General features: G+C 38.1%; 1 protein-coding gene across 2 annotated transcripts; it reads right to left on the bottom strand.

Annotated features, from left to right (window-relative positions):
- Nucleotides 1-263: 263 nt before the first annotated feature.
- Nucleotides 264-25,422, bottom strand: LOC145688834 (spectrin alpha chain-like). Of its 2 annotated transcripts, XM_081763002.1 has the most exons (8): nucleotides 25,273-25,422; nucleotides 22,609-22,721; nucleotides 21,384-21,407; nucleotides 16,406-16,460; nucleotides 12,132-12,241; nucleotides 6,655-6,923; nucleotides 5,082-5,248; nucleotides 264-412 (listed from the first exon to the last, which is right to left on the bottom strand). In XM_081763002.1, exons 1-8 carry the CDS (start codon nucleotides 25,318-25,320, stop codon nucleotides 284-286), a joined length of 915 nt encoding a protein of 304 aa, XP_081619128.1. In that variant the 5' UTR covers nucleotides 25,321-25,422; the 3' UTR covers nucleotides 264-283. The 2 variants fall into 2 exon arrangements, with proteins under 2 accessions (XP_081619128.1, XP_081619129.1); XM_081763003.1 differs by lacking the exon at nucleotides 21,384-21,407.
- Between the last annotated feature and the right edge of the window lie 1,297 nt (nucleotides 25,423-26,719).

Raw genomic sequence — 26,719 nt, 5'->3', positions numbered from 1 at the left:
TATGTTTGGCAGATATAGAGCCAAACTAGACACGAGGTGCCCAACGTAACAAGTTTTACTGTATTTAACTGATACAAAACAGTTTCTAATCTGATTTTAAGATTTCGGTGAGAGTATTTTTACAATCTCCAAAGTGATTATACAGCTGTCTTTTAAACATTCATTAATTAAAGTAAATTTAAAAGACAACTGTACATCAACAATTCCTTTATTTTACATCAAATTAAATTTTATATTTGAATGTTGGATATTCTTACTATATAATTACAATTGACTCCACATACTAATTTTGAAACAATGTATGAGTGAATTCAATATAATCCAACGCTCCTGGTATTGGGCGTTCCGTCTTCGGATCCACGTAAGGCTTCATTCTTGCGACACAATAGTCTGCCATCTCTTTCGTGAGATTCTGCAAAAGAAATTATAATTGTAAGTATTATTCCTATGAAACTTTCATATCATGCTTGATTTCACCACATTAGCTGAATTGCAAATGTTACGTTCATGAAATTTTAGGTGAGAAGGAGGAAAGTTTTCAAGTTTTATTTTAGTCATTCTACTCAATGATGCTTACACTGGTGATTAAGTGAATCAAGAGGGCGTCCAACGCAAGAAAAGCAGAGTATGTGCTGTACTTTGCAAAGTTGGAGTCCTGCGTTTCGGTGTGGAAAAAGTTTCAAGAAAAGGCATGGGAAACCATTCCCAACAGAGACAAATACAGGGTTTGTATGATAAGTAATGAGACCAGGTCTGGAAACATTGTTTTATTGATCTGATCTGTACAGGGACTTAAAAGCTTTCGAAGTACTCTCCTCTTGCGTCGATGCACTTCTGCAATCGATGTTTCCACGCTGCAAACGCCCCCTGGAAGTCAGCAGCCGGCATGTCCTTTAGAAATGTGGTCACGGCTGCTTGGATGGCTGTGACGTCTGCAAAACGGGTTCCTTTCAAGCGTGGCTTCAGCTTCGGGAAGAGGAAGAAGTCGGCCGGGCTCACATCTGGGCTGTAGGGTGGTTGTGGAAGGACTTCCACCCCAATCCGGGTCAAAAAGGAGGTCACTAAGAAGGCGGTGTGGGCAGGGGCATTGTCGTGATGCAACTTCCACCGGCTAGCGATCGCCGGTCTTTTCCGCTTGACGCTCCTGTGCAGTCTCTCAAGGACTTGTTTGTAGAAGGCGGCGTTGACGGCTTGTCCTTGGGGTACAAACTCCTTGTGGACCACCCCCACATTGTCAAAAAAAACAATCAACATTGTTTTCACCTTTGACTTCGACATTCTGGCCTTCTTGGGGCGCGGGGACGCAGGAGTGTGCCACTCCGCGCTTTGACGTTTCGTTTCAGGGTCGTACTGGAACACCCACGACTCGTCACCTGTTATGACGTCATCTTCAAAGTTAGGGTCACTGTTCATGAGGTTCAACAGTTCCTGACAACAATCAACACGTCGTTGCTTTTGTTCGTCAGTCAACACTCGCGGCACCAGTTTCGCACAGATTTTTCTCATTCCCAATTGTTCCGTCACAATCTTGTGCACTGTTGTGTGGTTCATATCGAGTTCATCAGCAATCAATCTTAACGATAATCGACGGTCTGAGTTCAGGAGATCCCTCACTTTTGCCACAGTTTCGTCCGTAGTCACTGTTGTCGGGCGTCCAGCCCTCTCCAGATCCTCAACGCTTTCCCGGCCGTTCCGGAACGCACTGTGCCAACGAAACACCTGGGCTTTGAATAGGGCTTCCTCTTTGTAGGCCTCCGTGATGAGAGAAAGCGTCTGAGTAGCCGTTTTCCCCAGGCGAACGCAAAATTTGATCGCATAACGCTGTTCGATGGAACCCTCCATGTTTGTTGATTTTCCGCCGTGACAAGAATGTTCACAAGGGCTTTGTCCAAGGCTTGTCCGCGCTCCACTAAGGCTCGGAGCCAACTGACGCGCGGTGCGTTGCTTTGCTCGGACCCCCCCCCTACATCCTCCATCACCGACAAACCCGCTCCAGCGACACGCGCGCCGCGGCGCGGCGAGTCTCATTACTTATCATACAGACCTTGTATCAAGAGATGATGTAAAAAGTTCAAGACTACAGGAAAAATGTTAGATTTACCACGCACTGGCAAGTCAGGAACGAGTGACCACCTGATTCAGGGAATGCAGGAGGGTGTGGGGCGGAGTACACGTTGATGCTAGTGGTCTACTAATCCACCCTTAATTGCATGCATGGAGAACATGCCCGCGACCGTTCGGTCTATTTGATGGACGGGTACCGCGAGAATGAAACGCACCCAGCCCGTGGTTGCTCGTGCTCGGACTTAAGTCCTCGTGCACAAGTGCACCGCGAAGATTTGTCCCTTAATCTTGACACCTAAGTGTGTAACCCCCATCCACTGAGGGAGTGGGATACGCCCACTGCGCGGCCAGACCGAAGTCCTGAGTGTCTACCAATTGACCTACTGGTGGAGGCGGTCCTGCTAGCGAGTCAGGCCCTACCATACTCTGCAGGCATGGTGCCCGAGCGTTATAAGGCGAGCTCACCTCCCGCACATGTTCACCGTTACCCAGGTTCCTGGGATTCGTTCCCATATGTTACCGAATCCCACGGTATGACCACAGCCCGGCAGAGTCCAACCCAATCCGGGAACCCCAGGCAATACCCGAGGGGGCTCGTGTCCCGGCCCTGCCTACCTCTATCGTTCAACTGGCAACCGCCGTGTGTAGAGGTACCACACACACGTCGAGATGCTGTGCATCTCATCCCGGATCCAATGGTACGTGTTAAGTCACCATTTGAGTTTGGAGCCGGCCCATTTCCTGCAGGGTTACCTCCCTTCCGCGGAATTAGTACCGTTACCCAGATTTCTGGGACTGGACCTTTCCCGTTTCCGTTTGGTCCTCCTAGCAGGCAGGAATACGACTCTCCCCTCCCGGTAGGATCGTCCAAGCAATACGGGACTACCTCTCTTTTACGTGTTGAGGTACCACGTACACGCTGAGATACTCTGTATCTCTTCCCAGACCCAACAGCACGTGTAGGTCGCCGTTTGGGAGAAGGGCCGTGGCCACTGCTCTTCCCCGCTAGGGCCGTCCAGAGGACTACCTCACTTCCACGTACGCTACCAGACTCAATGGGACGCGTTAGTTTCCCATTTGGGAGCCAGCGAGAGACCCAACGAAGATGCTTGGAACTGGGGATGCCGAGGTCAACGTTACACAAGATCGTACGTAAGAAATTGAAGGCCCGCCCTTACAAGCTAATACATCTATACTATCTGATAGACGAAGACTGTGATTGAGAATGAAACTTTGTGAATCTATGTCTATCTATTTTATAAAGAGATGGGACCTTCTATCTCGGATTCTGTTCTCAGGTGCGAGGAAGTGTTAGGTTACATTTTATGTTTCGGGGAAAGTGAACAGGCACAATTGCTCAATTTCGGAAAAGGGGGAATACACATCAGTTCGAAGTATATGCGCGGGATACTCGAAATTCAATGTGTGGTGCGAAGTTTTAATAGACCATATCACTGATTCATTTTTCTTCGAGGTCACGGTAAATAGTGACGGTTATCTCAACATGCTACAGACATTCACTATGGCAGAATTTAAGATGTTAGGCATCATTAATGAGGTCTACATACAAGGTGGGGCCTCGACATATTTTGCACTTGCGGTTCGGAAGTTCTATAACAAATAATTTCGAGAGAGATGGATTAGCCGAAGCGAATCAACACCTAACCTGCACAATCACCAGATTTAACACCCTGTGATTATTGACAGTTGAGACAGATGTATGCACAGAAACAGCTAATCTGGGCGATTTGAAGGGAAAAGGAAGTGAAGTAATTCTGAATATGGCCAGATCAAGCATCTCCGCACACGCAATTGTAGATTTCAGAAAAAAAAAAAACTGCAACACCATTTGGACACGAACGGTGCACAACTGGAGGTTTGGTGATGACCCTTAACAAGCACAAAAAAGAAAAATCCGAATTTTACTCTAAGTACACACAGAAGTTCCTGCAGGACATTATGGACTCCCTGTACGGCTTACGAATCCCGATGATTGAACAAAAGCACGCCCATCACCTTGTCCTGTATCAGAGAGATTCAGTCACACTCTCCTTCGGTTTTATACTTTCTTTTAGATGTAACCTCAAAATTTCTACATAGACATTCAACGTAGAATTCCACAAATACCTTGTGCATACATCCTATAACTATTGATAATTTCCGATGCAACGGAGAAAATTTAACCTAGTTTTAACTTCAGCCTACATTTTAGATGCTATAACGATAAAGAAAAAAAATCTTGTAAAACATAAATAGTATTAAAAATTTTTAGCTACAAAATGACAAATTTCTACTCTACAACGGTTAAGAAGAAATGATGATTTCTTTTATTTTTAACTTAATCACAGTTTCCAATGAACAAAATTAAACTTTTAATTTAACGTCCACCGTTTATAATTTTTAGTCGAAACGTAATGGATAATTAAGGAAAACGAATTATTACGATATAATTGATGAAATGATAGTTCGGGAAAACCTCGAGAAAACCCACGGATACGATGTTGTCCATCAAAAACTCACACGGCTGGGATCAAACCAGGGATATTTCGCACCAGAGGTGAGCACTCTACAACTGCGCTATCACAGTTTCCAATACGCAGAGTAGGTTATTAGTTCATCTTACCCCCAGTTTTGCTGGAAAAAATGAAATGAAATCTTTTAAGTTTTACGCCCCACCGTTATGCCGGATAGGATAAAGGAGACGATGATGATGAGGAATGAATGAAATGGTAAAATGAAGAAAGTGGGAGGAAACGGGAGAACTCCAAGAAAACCCACGCTCACTGTGTTTGTCCACCAGAAAGTTCACTTGGCGCTAGCTGGGATCGAACAACGAACCCCATGAACCAGAGATGAATGCTCTACCACTGAGCCACCATGGCCCCCAGTTTTGCTGGAGTTATTAACACGTGAAACATGCCATTCGAACGGTCAAATCTTTGACAAGCGGACACATTTTATTTCACCTTGTAAACAAACAAATTATGTAATGCAACAGAGTAGAAGAATTTACTTACGGCGTACAGCTCCTCCTTTGTTACGTATGGTCTGTCTCCCGCTGTAATAGCTCTGAACGCATTCTCTATTTCCTCCGAACTCTGGACATTTTCTGTTTCTTTGCTAATCATAAATGCCATATACTCCTGTAGAGACACGTAGCCATCTCGGTTCGGATCAACTACATCTGGAAAGAAAGAAATAGGAAAATATTGAACAAATACATAACGACTCTGTTTCCAAGATAACCTTCTCCACATGTAGTATTTACCCATCACACACTGCGACTAGGATTCAAACTCATGAACATAAGATAGGATTTTTGAGCAGTAAAAAATATGAAAAATAGACAGAAAATAAATAAGTACTAAAGTCTGAATTTTAACGAAGTTATCTCAAATCCAACATCCAATGATATTCAAAAACTAAAATTAAGCCACGCGTAGTGTTCAAAATACGAAATGAAATGAAATCTGAGTTTTACGTCCCACGGTTATGCCGGCTAGGGTAAAAGAGATGGTGATGATAAGAAATGAATGAAATGGTGCAATGAAGAAAGTGTGATGCCGACGGGAAACGGGAGAACCCCGAGAAAACCCACGCACACGGTGTTTGTCCACCACAAAGTTCACTTGGTGCGAGCTGGAATCGAACCAGGGACCCCATGCACCCGAGATGAACACGCTACCACTAAGCCATCGCGGCTCGCGTAGTGTTCAAATAATATATACACACACTACCTGGTCGTTATTTGTGAAGGACTTTTAAAGAAAAAGCATGAAATTTTTTCATGTATGTCTAATAAATTATTTTACAGTATTTTATCACTTGACACAAGTCCAAAGTTTTTCAGCGTGTTACATACAGCAACCCGAAGAAAGGAATTATTGATCATTTTTGAATGAACAGATAAATTATATTTTAATATAATTCATTTTAGTAGACCATTAAAAAGAATAATTAATTACGACTTCAGTTGATAGCTACGTTTTCTTTTCTGCCTATAAGTTTTCAATGACAATTATATCTTGGATCATACAACAGAATTTTATTTTTAAAAAATCTCACGCATGGAACATACTATTTTCATGGATGTACCTGGAACATATTTGAAGTTCGTAAGAACATGCGGATTGGTCATTTTCATCTTTGATCATTTATCTAATTCTTTTTAATTTGAAAAAGTTATTAGCCACAATAACTCGCACGAATTTCGTTTCTGTTCTTTTTAAATTTCTCGGAAGTGACAGAAATCCTTGCTGAAAAAGATCTATGTAGTAATGATTTTGAAAAAAAAAAAAAAAAAAAAGAAGAAAGAAAAGAATAGGTATTTACGCAAAACAAATTTAACTGAATTTCAAGCATAGCCCCGTCCCGTATGAATTTCTGTGTATTCATTTTTACAAGTCTCTTGCATCAAGAAACTGATATTTTGCTTAAGATGTGGTTTCTACTCATGACCATGCGCTCTAGAAGCGTCCCCTACTACTCTTTAACATAGTCAATAATCCTTTTCAAGAAGAATTTAGAAATTCTAAAAATAGCTAAATAATATACGATGCTCTGACTAAATCAGCCAACAACGATACATACCTAGTATAGCCTCGAACTCAGGATCGGGTTGTCCTTCTTCAACCATTGGAAGATCATAACCCAAAGCTCGAAGGCAAGACTTGAATTCCTGGTGATTAAGCCGACCAGTCTTATCCTTGTCGAAGTGCTTGAACATCATGGAGAATTCCTTCAGAGCATCTTCGCTTACACCGGACTGGTTTCGGGCCTGGATCTGCTGCTCGAGATTATGCTGCATTCTCATTCCCAATTGGTCCAACTGATCCCATTGTTGGGCCAAACCAACAGTGCTACACGGAAAAAATACTTTATTATCATTTGGTAAATGTGTATATCCTCCAAGTGTGTATATTAAGTCATCTACCTAACGCCAGTGTTATCCGAGAAAACATCAGTGTTCTTGTCTGTTCATTCTTGGTAAGAGTTCAGATTCCACGTTACGCTGAACGCCCACGTCTCGTATATTCAAGATTTCTCGTGGCTCTAAGGTTAGCACTTAAAATTAAATTCCTGGTAGAAGCTGATGTTCTATGTTAAACTATAGATTCAAATTTCATATAGTCTTGTACTGGAAATGGACGTTAAACTCGAAACAATCAAACAAGCAAACAAGCAGTGTTCGTTACACGTCAACGGGTCTCCTGATTTTCCCCTGCTTCTTAGATTATCCGATTCATTAACTATAATCGGTGAAACAATTCAGCAACCCTAGTTTAAAAAAAGTCAACTTGCGGAGTGAAGTGACTACTTCACAATGCTCCAAGACGTTTATTATGCGATGAATATTACTGCAATATTAGACTGGATGAAAAATGTTTATACTAGGTAATACAGAGTTCCCACAAAAGCAATCCTTGATTAGAAGTTGTTATAAGATTAGAACTTATTGGAATACGTTGAAAATAAGGTGTCGGTGAATACATTAACTCCAAACATCGCAGAACCCTTGTATCACTAGAAGGCATGAAACCAACTTGAAAATAGCGCTCACCGGACAGCAACGCAGCTGGTATGTGGTAGGATTTTATTCAACAAAAAATAGTCGTGTTGGTGCAGCGTACTTTCAAGCATAACTCACCTGAAAACAAGATAATTTTGAAGTGGTACAACAATTTGGCTGAGGACGTATGCATCTGTGACCAGAGAAAGGGACATTGAGGCCGATCACCAATCTCAAATCCAATTGATGATCGCATCAAACAAACAGATAATCACATCGACGTTTGAAGGGTAATACGTGGGGTACACATAGTGTGTTTCTAATGAACTGATACTACATGAAATTTGACGAGTTGCTGAAACTATATCCATAAAGTTAAAAAGAATATTGTCACTTCAAATCAAGAAATGTTTCAGTGGGAGCTGTGCAAAACAGGAACTGGCCGACTGTCGGGTGTTTTTATATAATAGTTGATATTGCTGTGTTACATACTCTATATAATATAATAATCTAGGTACAAGTTTCATTGCCTCAGTAGCTTGATTTAGCAAGATTTATTTACTGATGATGTGCTAGCACTGTAGGTGCATAAATAAATAGGAAAGAGTTCAACTAATATTTAGGTTCAAGATATTTTCAACAGCAGTACGCTATACTTGAGAAAATATCTTTACAGCGGATTCTACTTGGGAATTTGGCATGCGACTTAAGGTGGAAACTAATAAATTATACCGCTTTAAGTATTGAAAACAGCAGACAACGGTGGAAGAATCAACTCAGCGAATCGTATTTTAACAGACTTGGAGTAGTGTTACAGAAACGTATCTACACAGAAAATCATGCTTCAGAAAATGGAAAAACTATCTAGAACAGAATTTTATTTGTGGATCTTCTATTTTACATCGATGTTCAAAGATATTTCACATACCTATCATAATACAATACCATTACCTAAATTTCCAAATTTTAATATTGTCGTTTCTCCATATTTTCAAACTGTAAATAATAATAAGAGAATTAAAACGCCCTAATATGGAGACAGGAGAAAAGATTTCAAATGGAAAACGTGGAAATTTTGTAGTACTATTGCTATCTTACGTATTTTTTACTTATTCTTTAAACTCATTCGCTCTATAGTTGTAAAACTGAAGCTTTATTATCCAAGAATCCAGTTCCCCTTCTTGAACTATTAAACTCCTCCCTTGTGATGTCAATGAAGTAAAAGTTGTTGGAGTTTACTATTCCTCTTTAGCACTGAGGCTATATGAGATATAAGCTACAGTTTAAAGTGGAATCCGAGCCACTATACTGCAAGGAAGCTGAAATAAGCCCTTCAGGCGGAACTAATACACTATGTGATCAAAAGTATCCGGACAGCTCCAAAAACATACGTTTTTCATATTAGGTGCATTGTGCTGCCACCTTCTGCCAGATACTCATTATCAGCGACCTCAGTAGTCATTAGACATCGTGAGAAAGCAGAATGGGGCGCTCCGCGGAACTCCCGAACTTCGAATGTGGTCAGGTGATTGGGTGTCTCTTGTGTCAGAAGTCTGTACGCGAGATTTCCACATTCCTAAACATCCCTAGGTCCATTGTGTCTGATGTGATAGTGAAATGGAAACGTGAAGGGACACGTACAGCACAAAAGCCTACAGGCCGACCTCATCTGTTGACAGAGAGACCGCCGACAGTTGAAGAGGATCGTAAAGTGTAATAGGCAGACAACTTTCCAGACCATCACACAGGAATTCCAAACTGCATCAGGATCCACTCCAAGTACTATGACAGTTAGGCGAGAGGTGAGAAAACTTGGATTTCATGGTCGAGCGGCTGCTCATAAGCTACATATCACGCAGGTAAATGCCAAACGACGCCTTGCTTGGTGTAAGGAGCGTAAACATTGGAAGATTGAACAGTGCAAAAACGTTTATGTGCAGTGACGAATCACGGTACACAATGTGGCGATCCGATGGCAGGGTGTGGGTATGATGTGATAAAATTCTGAGATGGTGGTGTTATGGTGTGGTGGTGTTTTTCTTGGAAGGGGCTTGCACCCGTTATTGTTTTGCGGGGCACTCTCACAGCGCAGGCCTACATTGATGTTTTAAGCACCTTCTTGCTTCCCACTGTTGAAGAGCAATTCGAGGATGGCGATTGCATTTTTCAACACGATGGAGCACCTGTTCATACTGCACGACCTGTGGCGGAGTGGTTACACGACCATAACATCCCTGTAATGGACTGGACTGCACAGAGTCCTGATTTGAATCCTATAGAACACGTTTAGGATGTTTTGGAACGCCGACTTCGTGCCAGGCTTCACCGACCTACATCGATACCTCTCCTCAGTTCAGCACTCCGTGAAGAATGGGCTGCCATTTCCCAAGAAACCTTCAAGCACCTGATTGAAAATATGCCTGCGAGAGTGAGAGCTGTCATCAAGGCTAAGGATGGGCCAACACCATATTGAATTCCAGCAGTACCGATGGAGGGCGCCACGAACTTGTAAGCCATTTTCAGCCAGGTGTCCGGATACTTTTGATCACATAGTGTAGATAGACTTGAAGACAAATGAAGAACGAAAAAAGCTTCCCGTAGTTACAAAATGAATACAAGATTTTGGAACTCAAAAAGTAAGATTTTATAAGTAAATGTAATTATGTTTATTATGAATTAATCAAGAAGAGGATCAAAGCTAAAAGGTAGCAATAATTATAAATTAATGGAAAATATTTATCAAATGATGTAAAAGAAATATTGAAGTATTGCAGACAAGAAATACGAATTAAGACTTGATTTCATTTTTAGTTTTAGTATCCCTTTCAGCAGCGAGGCTATATGAGACATGGACCTACAGTTTAACGTGGAATCCGAACTACATGAACTCCTGCCGGGAACCAAAGGCGCGTACGCTAACCATTCAGCCACGAGGAACTCCAGGAAATACGGATTCACATACATACGAGGTGCTACCCATTTTTTTTTTAACCGGACAACAGACCAATAGCAGGACGACATTCTGCCCCTAGATGTCTCGAGGTACATGTATTTACTACTGCGCCACAAAGTTGCGTCATCTTTGGCGCATTCAGTTGTGAATTGTAGTTGTGCGTGTTAGGACCTGTTTCAGTGCTTCAACGATTTGTCAAATGGCTGACGTTACGGAGCACCGGATTTGCATCAAGTTCTATGTCAAGTTGAAGAAGAAAACTGCAACCGAAACCCACTGTATGCTGAAAGAGGCACTTGATGAGAGTGCACTGAATCAAGCAAGAACATCTGAGTGGTTCAAGCGTTTCAAAGAAGGCCGCGAATCTGTGAAAGATTACAAACATTCTGGTCGACCGCCAACTTGCACAACACCCGAGATGATCATGAAAGTACGTTATGTGATTCGTAAAGACAGAAGGTAGACAATTCACGATGTTTGTATCAGATTTCAACTGTCTAACAGCACATGTCAACGAATTCTATCCGATGAATTGAACATGAGACGAATTGCAGCAAAGTTTGTCCCTCGCCTTCTCGGCATCGACCAAACAACCTCAAGGTTCAGACGTGCACTGAGCTGCAACAGAGTTCGAAAGTGTAGAAATTTCTTATCCAGAGTCATTACAGATGATGAATCCTGGGTGGCTATGACCCGGAAAGAAAGCAGTAATCATCTTAATGGAAGACGCCATCCTCTTCAAAGCCGAAAAAAGCTCAAGTTTGCAGCATCAAATAAATGTTGATCTTTTTTTTTTTCTTTTCTTTTTCGACATTCGAGGAATTGTGCAAAGGTGTTTGTTCCACCTGGTCAGAATGTCAACGGGAAGTTTCACTGTGCGGTTTAGAAGAGGCTAAGGGAAGATGTTCGGCGCAAACGACCAGAGCTGTGACAAACGAAAGACTAGTTGCTGCACCATGACAACGCCCTCGCACACACACACACACCTCGGAAGTCCTGGACAAAAACAACATGCAACAGTCCTCCACCCTCCCTACTCCCCTGACCTGGCCACCGTGCGACTTCTACCTGTTCACGAAAATGAAACTCGCGTTGAAAGGGCAACGTTTCGACTCCGTTGAGGGCATCCAAGTGGAATCGCAACGGGTCCTGAACACCCTTCACCCTGAGGACTTCCAGGAGTGCTTCCGAAAGTGAGAACAACGCTGGGATCGTTGCACATATGCCAAAGGAGACCACTTTGAAGGTGACGGAGGACATTAAGACGTAAATATATGTTTTTGATTTCTACAATGACATTCTCGGATATTTTGGATAGCACCTCGCATGTAACAAAATGGAATTAAGATAACTAAATAAATAACTATAGCTGGAAGGAAGTCCTGTAGAATTAATTTCTATATTATAGTCTTAAGAGAGAAAGACTTCATCCTTGAATATATTTCTCAACTATTAATCTCTCTGAACAGCTTACGACCACAATATACTTATTATTACAATACGTTGGTAAGTCTCTTTTTGCACCAAGTATTCTTTAAAACCAAACGAATACTTAAGAGATAATATGCCTTCATTTATAAATACTCAGCAAAAAACAAATGGTACCTGTGCTCTGTATATCGGTTATCCAAAATCAGATGCTCTTCCAGAATAGCTCCCAGATCTTCTATCTTCTTCAAATCGGAACGTCGAGCTCTCACATCTGCGGCTTTTCTCTGTAAAACAAAATACAATATGTATTATTCATTTAGAACCACTCACTGGAATAGCTTTTATTCTGGACAATAGATAAAAGAAATAAAGCAATTCCATTGTTTACATTACGGAAAATAAAGAGATAAGGCAAGAAATAATTTATCAGTTTTAAATCCCACGATTATGCCCTGTAGACTAAAGGAAGACGGATGACTAATACAAGTAAACAATTATAAAACAATCAATGGAATGAGAATGTGGCAGGAAACGGGAGAAAACCCACGAATACGATGTTATTCATCATAAACTCATGTAGTATGGGATCGAACCAACGACCCTACACACCAAATAACGGAATACAAACTAAAATATAGTCTCTAATGGAATTTTATTTATCTGGGAAACCTGGTTCATACATTAAATATCTAACAAGGTACATTCGCGAAGTGTCCCCTCAGGATTCATGTAAAATTGATTCCAATGCAAAGCTCTTCGCAGCCCAATGTACACTCATGTCCAAAATTATTGTCGCATGCCTATAAATGTTGTTGTAGGAATATAATTTGATAACGAATTGGCCCGGTATTTCTTATAATGTTAGTATGTGTATAATCGGCAAAGACACATATGTGGCAAATTTCATGTCAAAAGAGCAGTAAATAAGAATACTAAACCAAAATAAAAATTTCTTGTCCATTTAGCTACATTTTGTTTTACTCATTCCAATTTTCATATTTATAATTCTTTTCCTATGAAATTTACCACAAATATACATTACCCGATTATACACATAGTATCAGTATTAAAAGTACCCTGCGAAATCATTATCAAATTATATTCTTACAAGAAGGCAGTTATAGACATGCGACAATCATTTTGGACATGAGTGTACATTGTACTAATTTCAGCGCCCCATGTCGGTAATTTGCATTTGACCTTCATCCATCCGAAATTCAATCATATACTACTACAACGCTCGGACACAAAATTGCTTTTAGTTTCTTTAGATGTAACTAAACATGAATGTGATCATATACAAAACAAATTGGATTAAGTACTGTTTCTCTGAGACATGTTACACACCCCGGCCGCCACCTTGGATTCGTCATATTGGATTCAACTTTCGGTTTTTCAAATGAGAATGGGTGCACGTCAAACATCAAATTCATGAACAATTTTCTCGGAAATTCACTGGTGTAGTGAGTTTTACCGTATTTTGAACCGTTTACAAGGTATTGCGTGGTAAATGTCAGACACTTCACGAATATTGAACCAAATAAAAAAATTGCGCTGGCCCGTGTGTATTGTACTAATTGCTGCAGCCCATACAGGGAAATTATAAATGCTAATGAGACTTCATGAACCAATCCTGTAAGCATAAATATCCACGACAGTAAGCACACTGAATGAATGAGTCATTGTGCACTTGAGAGATGAGTAACTCGAATTTTCAGTTTCCCAGAGAACATTGTCGGGTGCATCAAAGAAATTACAAGTAACGGGGAATGCATCTTTTTTCCAGGCGTGCCTAATCATGTTGCTAAATATTGGAGCACTGAACTGATTATGGATAAGTGCGTAAAAACTGATAACATTACGGATCTGGGGGTCTATACAAATATGATCGAACACAACTCACACAAAATCGTTTATGAGCAGATTTGGGTGAAGACCTATCATTTCCGTATTGACGTCTGTGTATCTGTATGTACGTCCAGAGAATATTTAGTCAACGATGAATTACATAAAAGGTTACATATACATTCGGGGCCCTGCACAACTTTCTATTTGGTTCAATGTTCGTGACGTGCCTGACATTTAACACGCAAAACTTTGCAAACGGTTCAAAATACGGTAAAACTTACTACACCAGTGAATTTCCGAGAAAATGTACATAAATTTGATGTAAGACTTGCACCTATTCTCATTTGTAAAACCGAAAGTTGCATCCAATATGGAGGATCAAAGATGGCGGCCGGGGCGTGTAACAAGTGTCGGAACAGTTCTTAATCCAATTTGTTTTGTATATGCCCACATTCATATCTAGTTTATAATAATAATAATAATAATAATAATAATAATAATAATAATAATAATAATAATAATAATAATAATAATAATAATAATAATAATAATAATAATAAAGCAATTTTGTGTCCGAACGTTATAGTAACATATGATTGAATTCCGGATGTATGGAGGCCCATAAATACACAAATTACCGACATAGGCCGCTAAAATTAGAACAATGTACATTTGGCCGCAAAGACCTTTGCATTTGAACCAATTTTACACGAATCCCGAGAGGACACTTCAAGAATGTACCTTGTAAGATATAGTACCCTTGCAAAAGAAGTGCACAAGTGTACGAAAAACCTGACGCAACTGTTTATAGATGATTTTTAAACTATTGGGCAAAAGTAAGTATCGCTTGTTTTTACCCCTCCCCCTTTTCTTCAGGATTAATACGTATAACCATTTTCTTAATTTACAATGACGTTAAGAAAATTGTAATGATACTGAGTATAAATTTAAATAAAATAACTTAGTTCTCAGTACTGGTGATCAATATATTACGACATCTTTTCGGTTTCACAATGGAAAAAAACCTTCTCACCTAGAAGAAAAACTATACACGAAGACTACATCACAGAGCCAATACAGCAAAACAGAAGAAGGGCTCTTTTCACATATTCACAACAAAAGAAACGCGCAAGACATGCAGGCAAACAGACTGAAGAATTTTTTATTAAGGACTGGTTTGTTTCTGCGAATGTACTGTCTCTGTTCGATTATAGTACCGGAATCTCTTCGATGCTATGTTTTGCCTCAAATAAGGGTTTAGAAAGGGTAGAACATTTGGGCTATATTTTACATCTCTGCTTTCTAAAGCACTAAGTTTCATTTGCTCAATACAACGTCTGCCAGAAGATCAAATGACGTCATTCATACCCGATGTTAAGGTTTTCTTCGTACAGTAAACAATACACGATTATAAATAACTCTATTCTATCGGAATAACACGGTAAATTGGACAAATCTGACCAGACAAGTAGAGATCATTACAGGATGCCTGATAAATGTATATGCATAGAGCAGTATGGTTAGCAGTGGCGTATTTAGGGGGCTATCGGGCTCAAGCCCTCCCCCCAAATAAATTTGTTAGTTTTTCACATTCCACGTACAACAATAATCTTTCTTACCATTTCTAAGAATTTCATTGATTTTTTATTTTCTTATGCTCTTTGTTCAGAAATAATACTGTATTTGTCAATTCCATTCCATGTAAGAATGCGTTCTTTGTTTCTTTCTTTCGTCCATTCTATTCTTCTATTTCTTTTTCTTAGTTGTTACTTTCTTTCGTTTCTCCTATCATACTTTCGACCGTTGTTAGTTATGATTCAAATTGGTCGTCGTCAATAACACCAAAACTAAGAGGAGCTAATAAGCAAATCCAGTGTTCCACATCAACTTGCAAGGATATCAACATGACGGGACTTTAGTTATTATAGCAAAGGAATAGTTATAAAGTTAAATGTTTAAATTACAGCAAATCAAGAGGCGGGGAATAAGTAGCCCGGGAAATTTGTCAGCCAAGAGGATGCTACCTTTTTCTTCTATGAATAGAATAAAAGGTTCGATTCACTGCTAAATTTTTGAGTGTATCGTATCACGCAAGATTCACCAATCTGCAATTCTTTCCATTAAAACTTAAATTTATGCATAAATTAAAATATAATTGCCCTCATGCTTCCCCGTGTTGTGCATAGCCCCCTCCCCCCGAAACAAAATTCTAAATATGTCACTGATAGTTAGTATCATTATAAATACAGAAGAAAGAAAGAAAGAAAAACTCAGACATATTTAATCACAATTCTAAAATTTTGGTTAATAATATTCAGGATTTAACTTTAATTAAAAATAAAATCTGACCACAGCAAAACACTAAATAATAGTGTTTCAGTTTTGACAATGTATCAATTATAGTACAAAGTCTGTCGTATACCTGAATCTCTTCAATGCCAAAATTGTGACATTATTATTTATTCAAAACGCCTTGGGCAGGTTTTATTTCTAATTAAAGCAAAGAAATTTCCAAGTTAAATGAACAGCATTTATCAGGATTTAAAAAAAAGGATAGAAAGTTTGATGTAGCAACTGCATGAATATGTGCAATTCTTTACCTTCGTGGCTTCTAATTGCTGTTCTAAAGATCCAGATCCTTCCATCATAGAGGCTCTGAAAAGAAAATTACGCATATTAAACTAATCTGCTACTATGTAAAGGAAACAACAGCATGTGTAAAGTGTTAATTACTATTATGAAACTGCCTATTATTCTACCGCACAATTTTGCATTGGTGAATTATAATTAGGGCGCAATAGCACATGAAGAGCTATTACCGACCAGATGGTGCATATTCAACTGGATGATGCACAGTCAGCGTATCGGTTTTCGATGCCATTATTTCTGAATTTCTAAACAGGTGTTTGCCATCTCTTAATTGCCAACAGTATAATGTATGTCAACATCAACAATTTTGTGCACGAACTTTAAGCTATACAAGAACAACCGGCCTCTTGACTACATGAACCGATTGGTTATCAGCCTTAAAGAAACCATTTTTGATTGCACACAGAATTGTATCTCGAGTTCACCTAACCTGGAAACAAATGAAATGAAATCTTTCAGTTTTACGGCCCACAGTTACGCCGTTTAGGCTAGAGGAGACGGTGATGTTGAGAAATGAATGAAATGGTGGGAGGAAACGGGAGAATCCCGAGAAAACCCACGCACACAGTGTTTGTCCACCACAAAGTTCACTTGGCGTGAGTGGGGATCGAGCCACGGACCCCATGCACCAGAGGTGAACGCTCTACCACTGAGCCACTGCGGCACCTACCTAACCTGGAGTTTTGATTACAAATAATTTAATCAGGAAAATGGTATTTCGGAGACGGTTGTATAATCTTATTGAAAAAAGAAAATAACAAGCTTATACGTACAGACATGTTGTATTGAAAATTTATGAGAGATAAATAAACAATTTACAATTTGTCAGCAACAACAGTATTTACATCTAACAATATTTGTTAGCCTCTTCAAGGGAAGCGCGAAGTCACTTTTTTCTCTTTCTTTACATTGTATTTACTATAAAGAAGTTACTATCGAGAATGATTTTAATAATTTTAATATCTACGTTGTAAAAAATAATACGCACTTAGTTGCTTAAATCATTTCAATACCATATACAAAACATTCCCTGTTAGTAAGTCTCTCCTATTTATTATCAACTTGCCAACACACATATAAGTATAAATCAACACAGAACACACGCACACGCACACAAATTACTGCACAGTAAAAGACAGCAAAATACAGTGTTTCAATTTTTAAATTTTCTTTTACTACTTCAAAATGTATTCAAAAATTGTCCTGCATAATTTCTGAGGTAAATGGAAAGTTATTTTTACGTAAATGAAAGTTGTTCTTTCACTGTGCCGCCCCACTAATGAACTAAAGTCCTGATTAGTTTCTCACAAGAGTTTACACTTTTAAAATTAAAAACTTTTTCGAGATCAGTTATAGACCGTAACGTTACCTAACGGTGATCATAATTAGCGAAGAATATCCACCTGATCAACAATAAATTGAAAATTCAACCACGAAAATCGATGTTGATGAAATGTAAATATGAAATATACAGGGTGTTTCAAAACACCGACAACGTTTGGGGGTGATTCCTGACACCAAGGTAAGGCAAAAAGTAGACCAACCTGGGTGCACAAATGTTTCCTTTTAGTTATTGGCTGCCGAAAACATAAAAAAAAATCAACTTTAAAGGCCCATAGCTCCAAAACTATGGGACCTACCGTAGTCGGATCAAGATTTCACTTAGGAACTAGTATTGCCCTATCCAAATATCCATGTTTCAGAATCCTGCGGTACTTTCGCAATAATTTTTATAGAGGTAGTTGGTGAGTACTTCAAATTATATGCCCATAACCAAAGCCCCCTCTATAAATATTGTTGCGTGAGTACCTTAGGATTCTGAAACATGTATTTTTCGATAGCGCACAAATTAGTTCCTAAGTGATGTCTTGACCGGACTACAGTAGGTCCCATAGTTTTAGAGCTATGGACCTTTAAAGTTCATTTTTCCATGTTGTCGGCAGTCTAGAGCTCCGAAAGACTGGGTGCACAAATGCATCCAGGTTTGTCATAACATCTTTTTGTCTTATCTTGATGTCAGGAATTACCTCCCAAACGTTGTCGTTGTTTTGTAACACCCTGTATTTATTGTGGTCACGCGAAAGGAAACGAAAGGATGGGAGATAAACAAATAAATAATAATTAGAAAATCACACACAATTTGTCAATATTTTTTGAGGCAAGTTTGTTTAAAAAAAATATTCCATTACACTGAAAAAGTACCAACCGCATGTCTTACGATTACATAATTTTACAAAGAGGACTTACATGAAAGCAGTGGGTTAAAATGTAGAAAGATCATGATGCATATCAAATTAATCATAACACAAATTGAGTATTTAACTAAGCATCCAAATGCACACGTTTCAGCGACATGTTTTTACTATCTTCAGTTCAAATCTTTATATATATTTGTATATCATGTGGATCCTCGTCTGCTGGAGACGCGAATTGCACTATGTGGCAACGTCGCAGATAAAGAACCATAGATCAGATCTACCAATCCATCAAATAATTACATCGATTCTTTCCAGATGACAGTTCAAGTCAATAGACGTTGACATTACCACCACTAATTTCTTTAACAATGGATGTAATTGTAGAGCAATGCTAGTGGACATTACAATACATTTTTATTTATTTATACTTTTGTGTAAAGTGGGATAAAGTAAATCACTTTTTAAAAGAAAAACATAAGAAAGCTGGTTCTTTTTCTTGGTATTTCCTGCAGTGAGAGTTTTCCCTTATAAAGCAACAGAAACGAAAAGCTACTTTTATTGAAGTCTGGAATAAGGTTATGGAATCCGATATAATTTCACTCACTTAATGTCACACTTCTCGTTGAATTATGGAACATTTAAGGAAAACTATGTTAAGATATTTACAAGGTACGGTGTATCTATACAGATGGTTATCAAAGTAATAGAAACATCTAAAAAAAGTGGAACTCACAGGACCATTTTTCGCCTTCACAACAGCTCTGATGCGACACTGAATGGAGCCATAAAGGTCGTGAATTGTAATAAGTGGAATATTACACCATTCCGCGTGCAGTACATCACTCAGTTCCTGAAGAGAGGATGGAAGCAGAAATCTGTGCCAGATTTGTGTCTCCGAAACCGACCGCAAGTTCGGGGATTGGGTGAGTCTGGGGGGGTTCAAATTTAACCTAACGTTCCTCAATCCACGCTGCAACAGCTCCTGCTCTGTGAATGGACACATTATCATCCTGGAATATGCGTCATTGCCCGAAAACATCTGAACCATAGGATGCACATGGTCCTCTAAAATGACAATTTAATCATGGATAGTGAGGCGGCCAGTAAGCATCAGCATAAGACTCACCGAAAACCAGGATGTTGAGGCCCACATCATCACAGACCTACCGCAATGTTTCCGGTTGGGCAGAGAGACTGCAGATCATAAGTTTCCTTGGGCGTCCGCCACACGTAAACAAGGCCTATGTTTCAAAATACGGAGAACGTTGGCACATTCGACAATATCACATGTTTTCAGTTATCAGCGGGGACAATATCACATGTTTTCAGTTATCAGCGGTCCATATTGTATGTTTAGGGAACCGTTAGAGTCGTGCTAAAACGTTATGGTCCGCTTATCAGCAGTTTTGCCCGTGTAACCCGACTATGTATGTTCATGATATACTATTCACAGCCTGGCTGTAATTGTCAACCCAAGTTGTGGAACGTGCTGCTTAAGTTCTATCACTAGTTGAGTTCTATTTCATACTATCATCATCTGCTCAGTTCTCTGCGCACAGTTATTTTACTGCCCCTCACGTGGTCCTAACACATCGGCACTAACAGCCCAACGCTATAGTCACTGTCTGACCAATGTCAACCCAGATATAGTGTTTCCAACTCCACGTGTTTCTATTATTTTGAAAACAATTACACACCGAAAATTTACTTATGAATGCTACAGATACGTACCTTGTACCCACTGTTTGGATATTTAATTGTTACTAAATAATTTCAGTAATCTCTGCTACTTTCATCAGTAACTTCTTGAAAACCGCTACACTTAACTCATAGTGTTTCCCCCTCCCCCTCCTTCAATACGGAACTTGTCTTAAATCAGTCAAGTTTAGCGATTTATAAGAAATTAGTGATGAAGTAGCATAGACCATTGAAATTGCTTAGCAATAATTAAATATCTTAACAATAGTTACAAGGTAAGAGTATTATACATAATGGAGAAGTGGATTTTAAACGTGTTAAAATTAGCTGAGCTTATACTAAATCGCCTCCCTTGTTTTCTGTTGCCAGGTCTTATTGGTTACAGACGAAAATCTAGATCCTGACAAACAGTAAATTTTTGTTCTGGAATCTCTTTCATTCATTGGAGAACTTATGGAATTACATAGCTGCAGCAGTGTAATTTATGTAATATATAGAAGTATGTGTGTGTGTGCCTCTGAGTTGCTTTTATGATGAAATAAGAAACAAGGGAAATATCAATCACTAAACAAGCACGCCGATTCGCCACCTCTAAGATCAGCAGGATATATATACACTAATTTAGATCACCGATAAGTATTTTACATAGTTAAAGAATCACAATACATTTACACTATACGACTATTATAGTGTAAAACATTAAAAGAAATGCCTTTTAATGAAAAACCATACCTGAGTTTAGTATGTACACAGACAGATACGTTTCACGGTACACTCATGTCAGTACTATGTTTACTTCAAAAAGTTATAAGTATCAAACAAAACTCACTGTTAGAAATAAAGTTATATATAGTGTATAATGCATTTTTGTGCTTTTGTTTAAAACAAAAAGAATAAATAAACAGACAAATAATCAAAAACTCCTTTGCGAAGTGCATGCTGTTACTTATGTCTAGTCAATGCTGGTTAAAAATAAAAAGTACAACCAACACAAGTTAGTCTTTATATCAATATAAATAATAAATATATTCACCCATCCCATCCCAGCAGACGATATCTGTTGAAGTAGGAAGACAGACATAATCCATGGAGAAAAGAAAGCGTTTAATTAGTTAACATGTTGAAATTAATTATACTACCGTTCGCTTTACATGTATCATCATTAACTGATAGTATCATTAAGTATTTGAATGCTTAAATCTGTTGCTAATAAATGTACAATTATATAAAAATAAGCAACTTCCAATCAATGTAGCAATCTTCATTTTGAGCTCATTATAATCACCCAATAGTACTTTTTTTAACATTGAGTTACAAAAAATGAGCAAACCCGAAATTTAGCAAAACAATTTCTAAGTGAAGAAAGAATTTGCAACATGGAAAGATAATAGCTTACACTAATTATTAACAAAGTAATTAACAGTAAATAAATCTTTCTATACTCGAGTATAAAGATAATATGTACAATAAACTCTCTACTTATTACTTGGATATCTCAATGCGTTGTAGGCACAAAAACTTATAAATATTGCATGCATACAGTGTTCAGCATTTACATCTGGAAGCAGCCTATGTATTTCATTTAAATTTTGGCAACTTTGACTCGATATAATGAACACTAGTGTTAAGGTCTAAGCATTTTATTTTCAGAAATCTATTTTTTTTTTCTAAACAACTATTACCTTAAATTTTTGTAGCTAAAGCAATACACATTTAATTGAATTAAATTATATTCCTTGTATTTACAGCCCACTAAGACTATGACTTTTAGTTTGCTGATATGCAGTCAGCAGATCGGCTCATCTTGCCTTATTTCTGACTTCCGCGACCGACCTCTCATTAACTCTTTAATTCAGGCGACTCCCTCAATTACCTCACGACGCCAGATCACGCAATCACCAAGAATCAAACCCGGGATTGAAGAAAAGAGAATTAAACATAACATATACATTTTAAAATTAAACTTTTAGTGTATTCCGGTTTTTCCATATGGGTAGAGGTATGAATTAATCTAAATTAAAATACGTGGTGCTATTATAAAACAAGAGAAAGAAACTCCAAGAAAACTAACGGACATAGTTTGGTCACTACAAACCTCACAAAGTTATGTAAATGAATTTGTTTATCAGAGATGAATACTCTTATCACTAAGCAATTTTTAAAGAGGAAAAAATATATTCTCAATTCCCATCTTTTTGTTTTAAAAAATAATGTTTTGCAACTTTTCTCTCCTTTTAAAGTATTCTAAATAACATTACCTTGTCTCTGTGAGCCACTGATGGAACATATTAGCATGTTTGGCGAATTCCTTGCGCAATTTATCATTCTCTTCCTGTCTTTGGGCTTCCTTAGCCAATTCAATATCTCTTTCCTAAAAATTAAATAATACTTGGTTAACATACAAGTAGCCTTAAAATTTAAATTTGAATTCCAAGCTGATACAGTTCTCAGCAAGAAATCGCTTTTAGAAACTGATAAGTACAGAAGCTACTTAGATCCATATACAATAATAGTAATAACACACCTACTATTAAACTGAGCTTACTCCTTCGTTTTTGCACTACATACTATGCATGACTTCTGCTTTAAACTATTTGTGTTCGGTTTATTATTAATGAACTTAGTTCTTTAGTGGGAGTCTCATATTTGCTCAGTCAAATTTATTACATTATTATAGACTGATTTTCCAAAACCAAATCCTTGACAAAGTTAACTTTTAAAAAATTACGAAATTATCTTGTACTAACAGGTTCAATACTCAAAATTCTGATATATATAACATTGATAACCATATCCATTTTAACATATGCTGAAAAATGCCCTTTCTTGAGTTTAAATCCCCTTTCAGCCTATATGAGACGAGACCTACTGATTAACGTGGATTCCGAACCACATTTCACAACTCCAGCCGCGAATCGAACCCGGGTTTCCCATGCCAAAGGCAAGTATGCTAACCGCTTAGCTGCCCTTTCTTATCTTTCAATGTTGTGGATATTATTTGCATTGCAGTTTCTTAGCTTCTCGGAGCAAAGGAGTAGTGAGGTCAGCAGTTAAAAGCAAGCTGAAACGTCTAGTTCTTCATGTAGCTTTGCTGACAGTAAGAAGCCTGTTTGTTTCAGAAATGTTCATGATATTCTTTCTCCTTCCGCAATTATTATAACACAAACTGTATGAGCTTCTTCATTATATTAGAACACATTAATGAGGACACTGTGTTGATTAGGGTAATGCATAGCGGAGGAAGAAATTCGAATCTAACTTCAGAAATCTCACCAGAAAATTCCATTATATCTTATCCTATCTTTAATGTACCCATTCAGTGTTTACATAATTAGAAAACGTGTTTCATTCGAAGCAAAACAAGGTATGATTCGTATTTTTTGTCCAGTTCAAAAATTTTACAAATTTACTGTCTAGATCATCCAGAAAATTATAATTCAAATCCTGACTCGCGAACTTAAATGATTCTCTCCCGAACGCAAGCTATCTTTCACCCGAAACTTTAATATCACGATTCTTATGTATCAGGATATTTGTGAACATTTTATGAGAAGTTTTGAAAAGGTATTACCAAACTTTATGAAAAACTAATTGACGTATGTATGTACTTGAAAACCAGGTCAACTACGAACAGAAATATCATTTGTTTTCCTGGTGTCATCTAGGCATTGAAATCTAGAGCTTAAGAAAAGGGTAATCTTTACGTACGGGTTAATTAATTAGCGTAGAAGCTGACCTCTGCTATAATTATCAGAACAAATTCCATTCAACTATTGTAATAATACGAAGGAAAACGTTGTGCTGAAATACTATTTACGACAATGAGAAAAAGCAGAAAGGCTATTACTGACCGCAAAAAATATGTAGCAGAATTTTCTTCTACATGCAACAGGTAGCGTTTTCGGAAGGTGCAACTTTCTTCATCAGCCTGTGATAGACTTCAAAAAGGATATAAAAAAAAACATGAAAGATGGTTAAAAGGTTAGGATATGTAAAAAACAAATCTGTCAAACATTAAAACACACGGGAATAGAAACTCATGAATTTGCTTCTTACATATCGTAACCTTTTAATCATTTTTTAACCATTCTTCATGTTTTTTTTATCCTTTTTGAAGTCTACCACAGACTGATGAAGGAAGTTGCATCTTCCGAAAGCGCTACCTGTTGCATTTAGAAGAAAATTCTGCTACATATTTTTTGCGGTGAATAATAGCCTTTCCGCTTTTTCTCATTGAATATAATCACCGCTTGCAATATTGTGATACTATTTACGACAATTTATTGGTGTCATTAACAACTAATAATGTATGTTAACGTACGCACTTTAACGCACCCATTTATAAACGAGAGCCAATACTCGTATCGTGGAGTATATTGTTATGATATTTCAGAAATCTCACTGTTTCCTCTTTACACTAGGCATTTTCTCCAGATTACTTCTTCAACCGCAACATATTCACACTAGCGTGCGCAGGACATTGGGAATGTGGGTGCCAGATCTAAAAGTACCACCATATGGAATGTCGTCCTCCCCCCACTTTCCCCTAAGAAAAGATAGCGTCATTGCACCCGACATTGCGACGCACGGCACACACGCAGACTGGAAATAATTTACACGTAATCTCTTCTCAGTTTGTAATAACTCTACATAAAACATAGTTTGTCTAATGGGGGTGCCAAGGCACCCATGGCACCCAAGTTGCGCACGCCTGTGCATATTCACATTGCTTTGTATAGGTAAAATAATAACTTTTGCACTTAAAATTTAAGTTGTTTAGTATGTCTATCCTCTTCTGAGATTAAAAATAAATAAATAAACTCCACGATGCATGACACAGGTCACTATATATAATGATGCATTCACAACTAATAATGTATAGTAAAATAATATAATTATCAACTTAAGCGTATAATTCTTACCTTAATAATCTTCTGCAGATTACGCCAAGTATCCTCGAGCGCTTCCATCGTAAACCATGTGTAAGGGTTGGGCCCTACATTGAAACTCTTAATTTGTTGATCAAGAGCAGCCAGGACCTCAAAATCAGCTTGAGCTGTAGAAAGGGATGCCTGAAAGAACGACAATTAGAAAATTATTTATAATCATGAAGGGGGGAAAAATCTGATATTTAACTTTTTTTTCTTTTTTTCATTCAAGAAGTTTAAAATCGACGAAAGTGGTAGCCAGTTTATTTCCTATTGCATTTGAAAGTATGTAGTTAAAAGAAAGATAAATACCACTTTCCTTCACAATTAACAACAAATTATATTCCTCTGTGTTAGCAAGTGGTGCATGGTGCTTGGTTAGTATTCCAATTTTGGATGTTAAAATAGAAAAATGAGAAGTTAATTTCCTTACTAAGTAGCAAACTGGATTAAGCACTCCAGAGAACAGTTCTCTTCGAGTGTTTTTAAAAAGGCCGCATATTTAATAATCTATCTATTAAAATGCTACAATAGCAACAAAAGGCACCTGAGCTCCAATCTATAACTTTGGATTTCACACCTTTTATTTACGGTTATTTGTGATTTCACGTTTAACGAAGACAAATGTTTTATATTATGTCTACTTTAAATAAATAATTTAAATAGACCTTTTTCATAAAGTTTATTGTTTAAATGATTGTTCAAAGCCTTTGTATTTTAACCCATTTAATCCCAAATTATTTTTGTTTCAGAATTTCTTAATTCCTTCTAAACTTATTGATTCTGACCTCATTTAATATATTTTGAGGATTTTAGTATTGTTGATTTTGTTGATTTTAGTTTATCGTCCCTTTCAGCAGCGAGGCTATATGAGACGTGGTCCTATCGATTAACGTGGAATCTGAACCACACGAGCTTTCGCGAGGAATGGAACCCGGGTCTCCCACGCCAAAGGTCCTACGCTAACCATTTAGCCACACAGGAGCTCAAGAGGATTTTAGTAGTAGCATATGGACTGGTAGCAGGTCCTTATTATAAAAATCGAAATAAATCCACAACAAATAATCCAGACAAAAATTGATAAAAATAAATAAGTTCCCATTTGGGAACAGTAGGATTAAAAGGTTTAATAAGTCTTTTCCAAAATCAATGCAAATGAATTGTGCGATGCAAATGCAAATGCAAATGAACGGTGCGATCCGCTTCTCTCGTCGATCGTGCACCTATCCTAATCGTGTGTCGAATACCCCTTGATGTGTCCCTCGTGGTTTTGTTCGGCTGAAGAATGATGACCTAAGAGTCCAATGAATCAGGAAGTATCAGGCTATGCTTGAAGGTATGCGGAAAGGTAATGAAGAAGCTAATCGAGTTTATTAACAAATATGTGTTTACAACAGGTGTCTAAGAATGTACAATCTTGATCAAAGTTTACTTCCGATGA

Source organism: Thermobia domestica, chromosome 7 (assembly GCF_964235325.1).
Source record: "Thermobia domestica chromosome 7, izTheDome1.hap1.1, whole genome shotgun sequence".
Classification (NCBI taxonomy): Eukaryota; Metazoa; Arthropoda; class Insecta; order Zygentoma; family Lepismatidae; genus Thermobia; species Thermobia domestica.
Note: the sequence above shows the minus strand (reverse complement) of the source record. Positions and strands in the feature narration are given on the sequence as shown.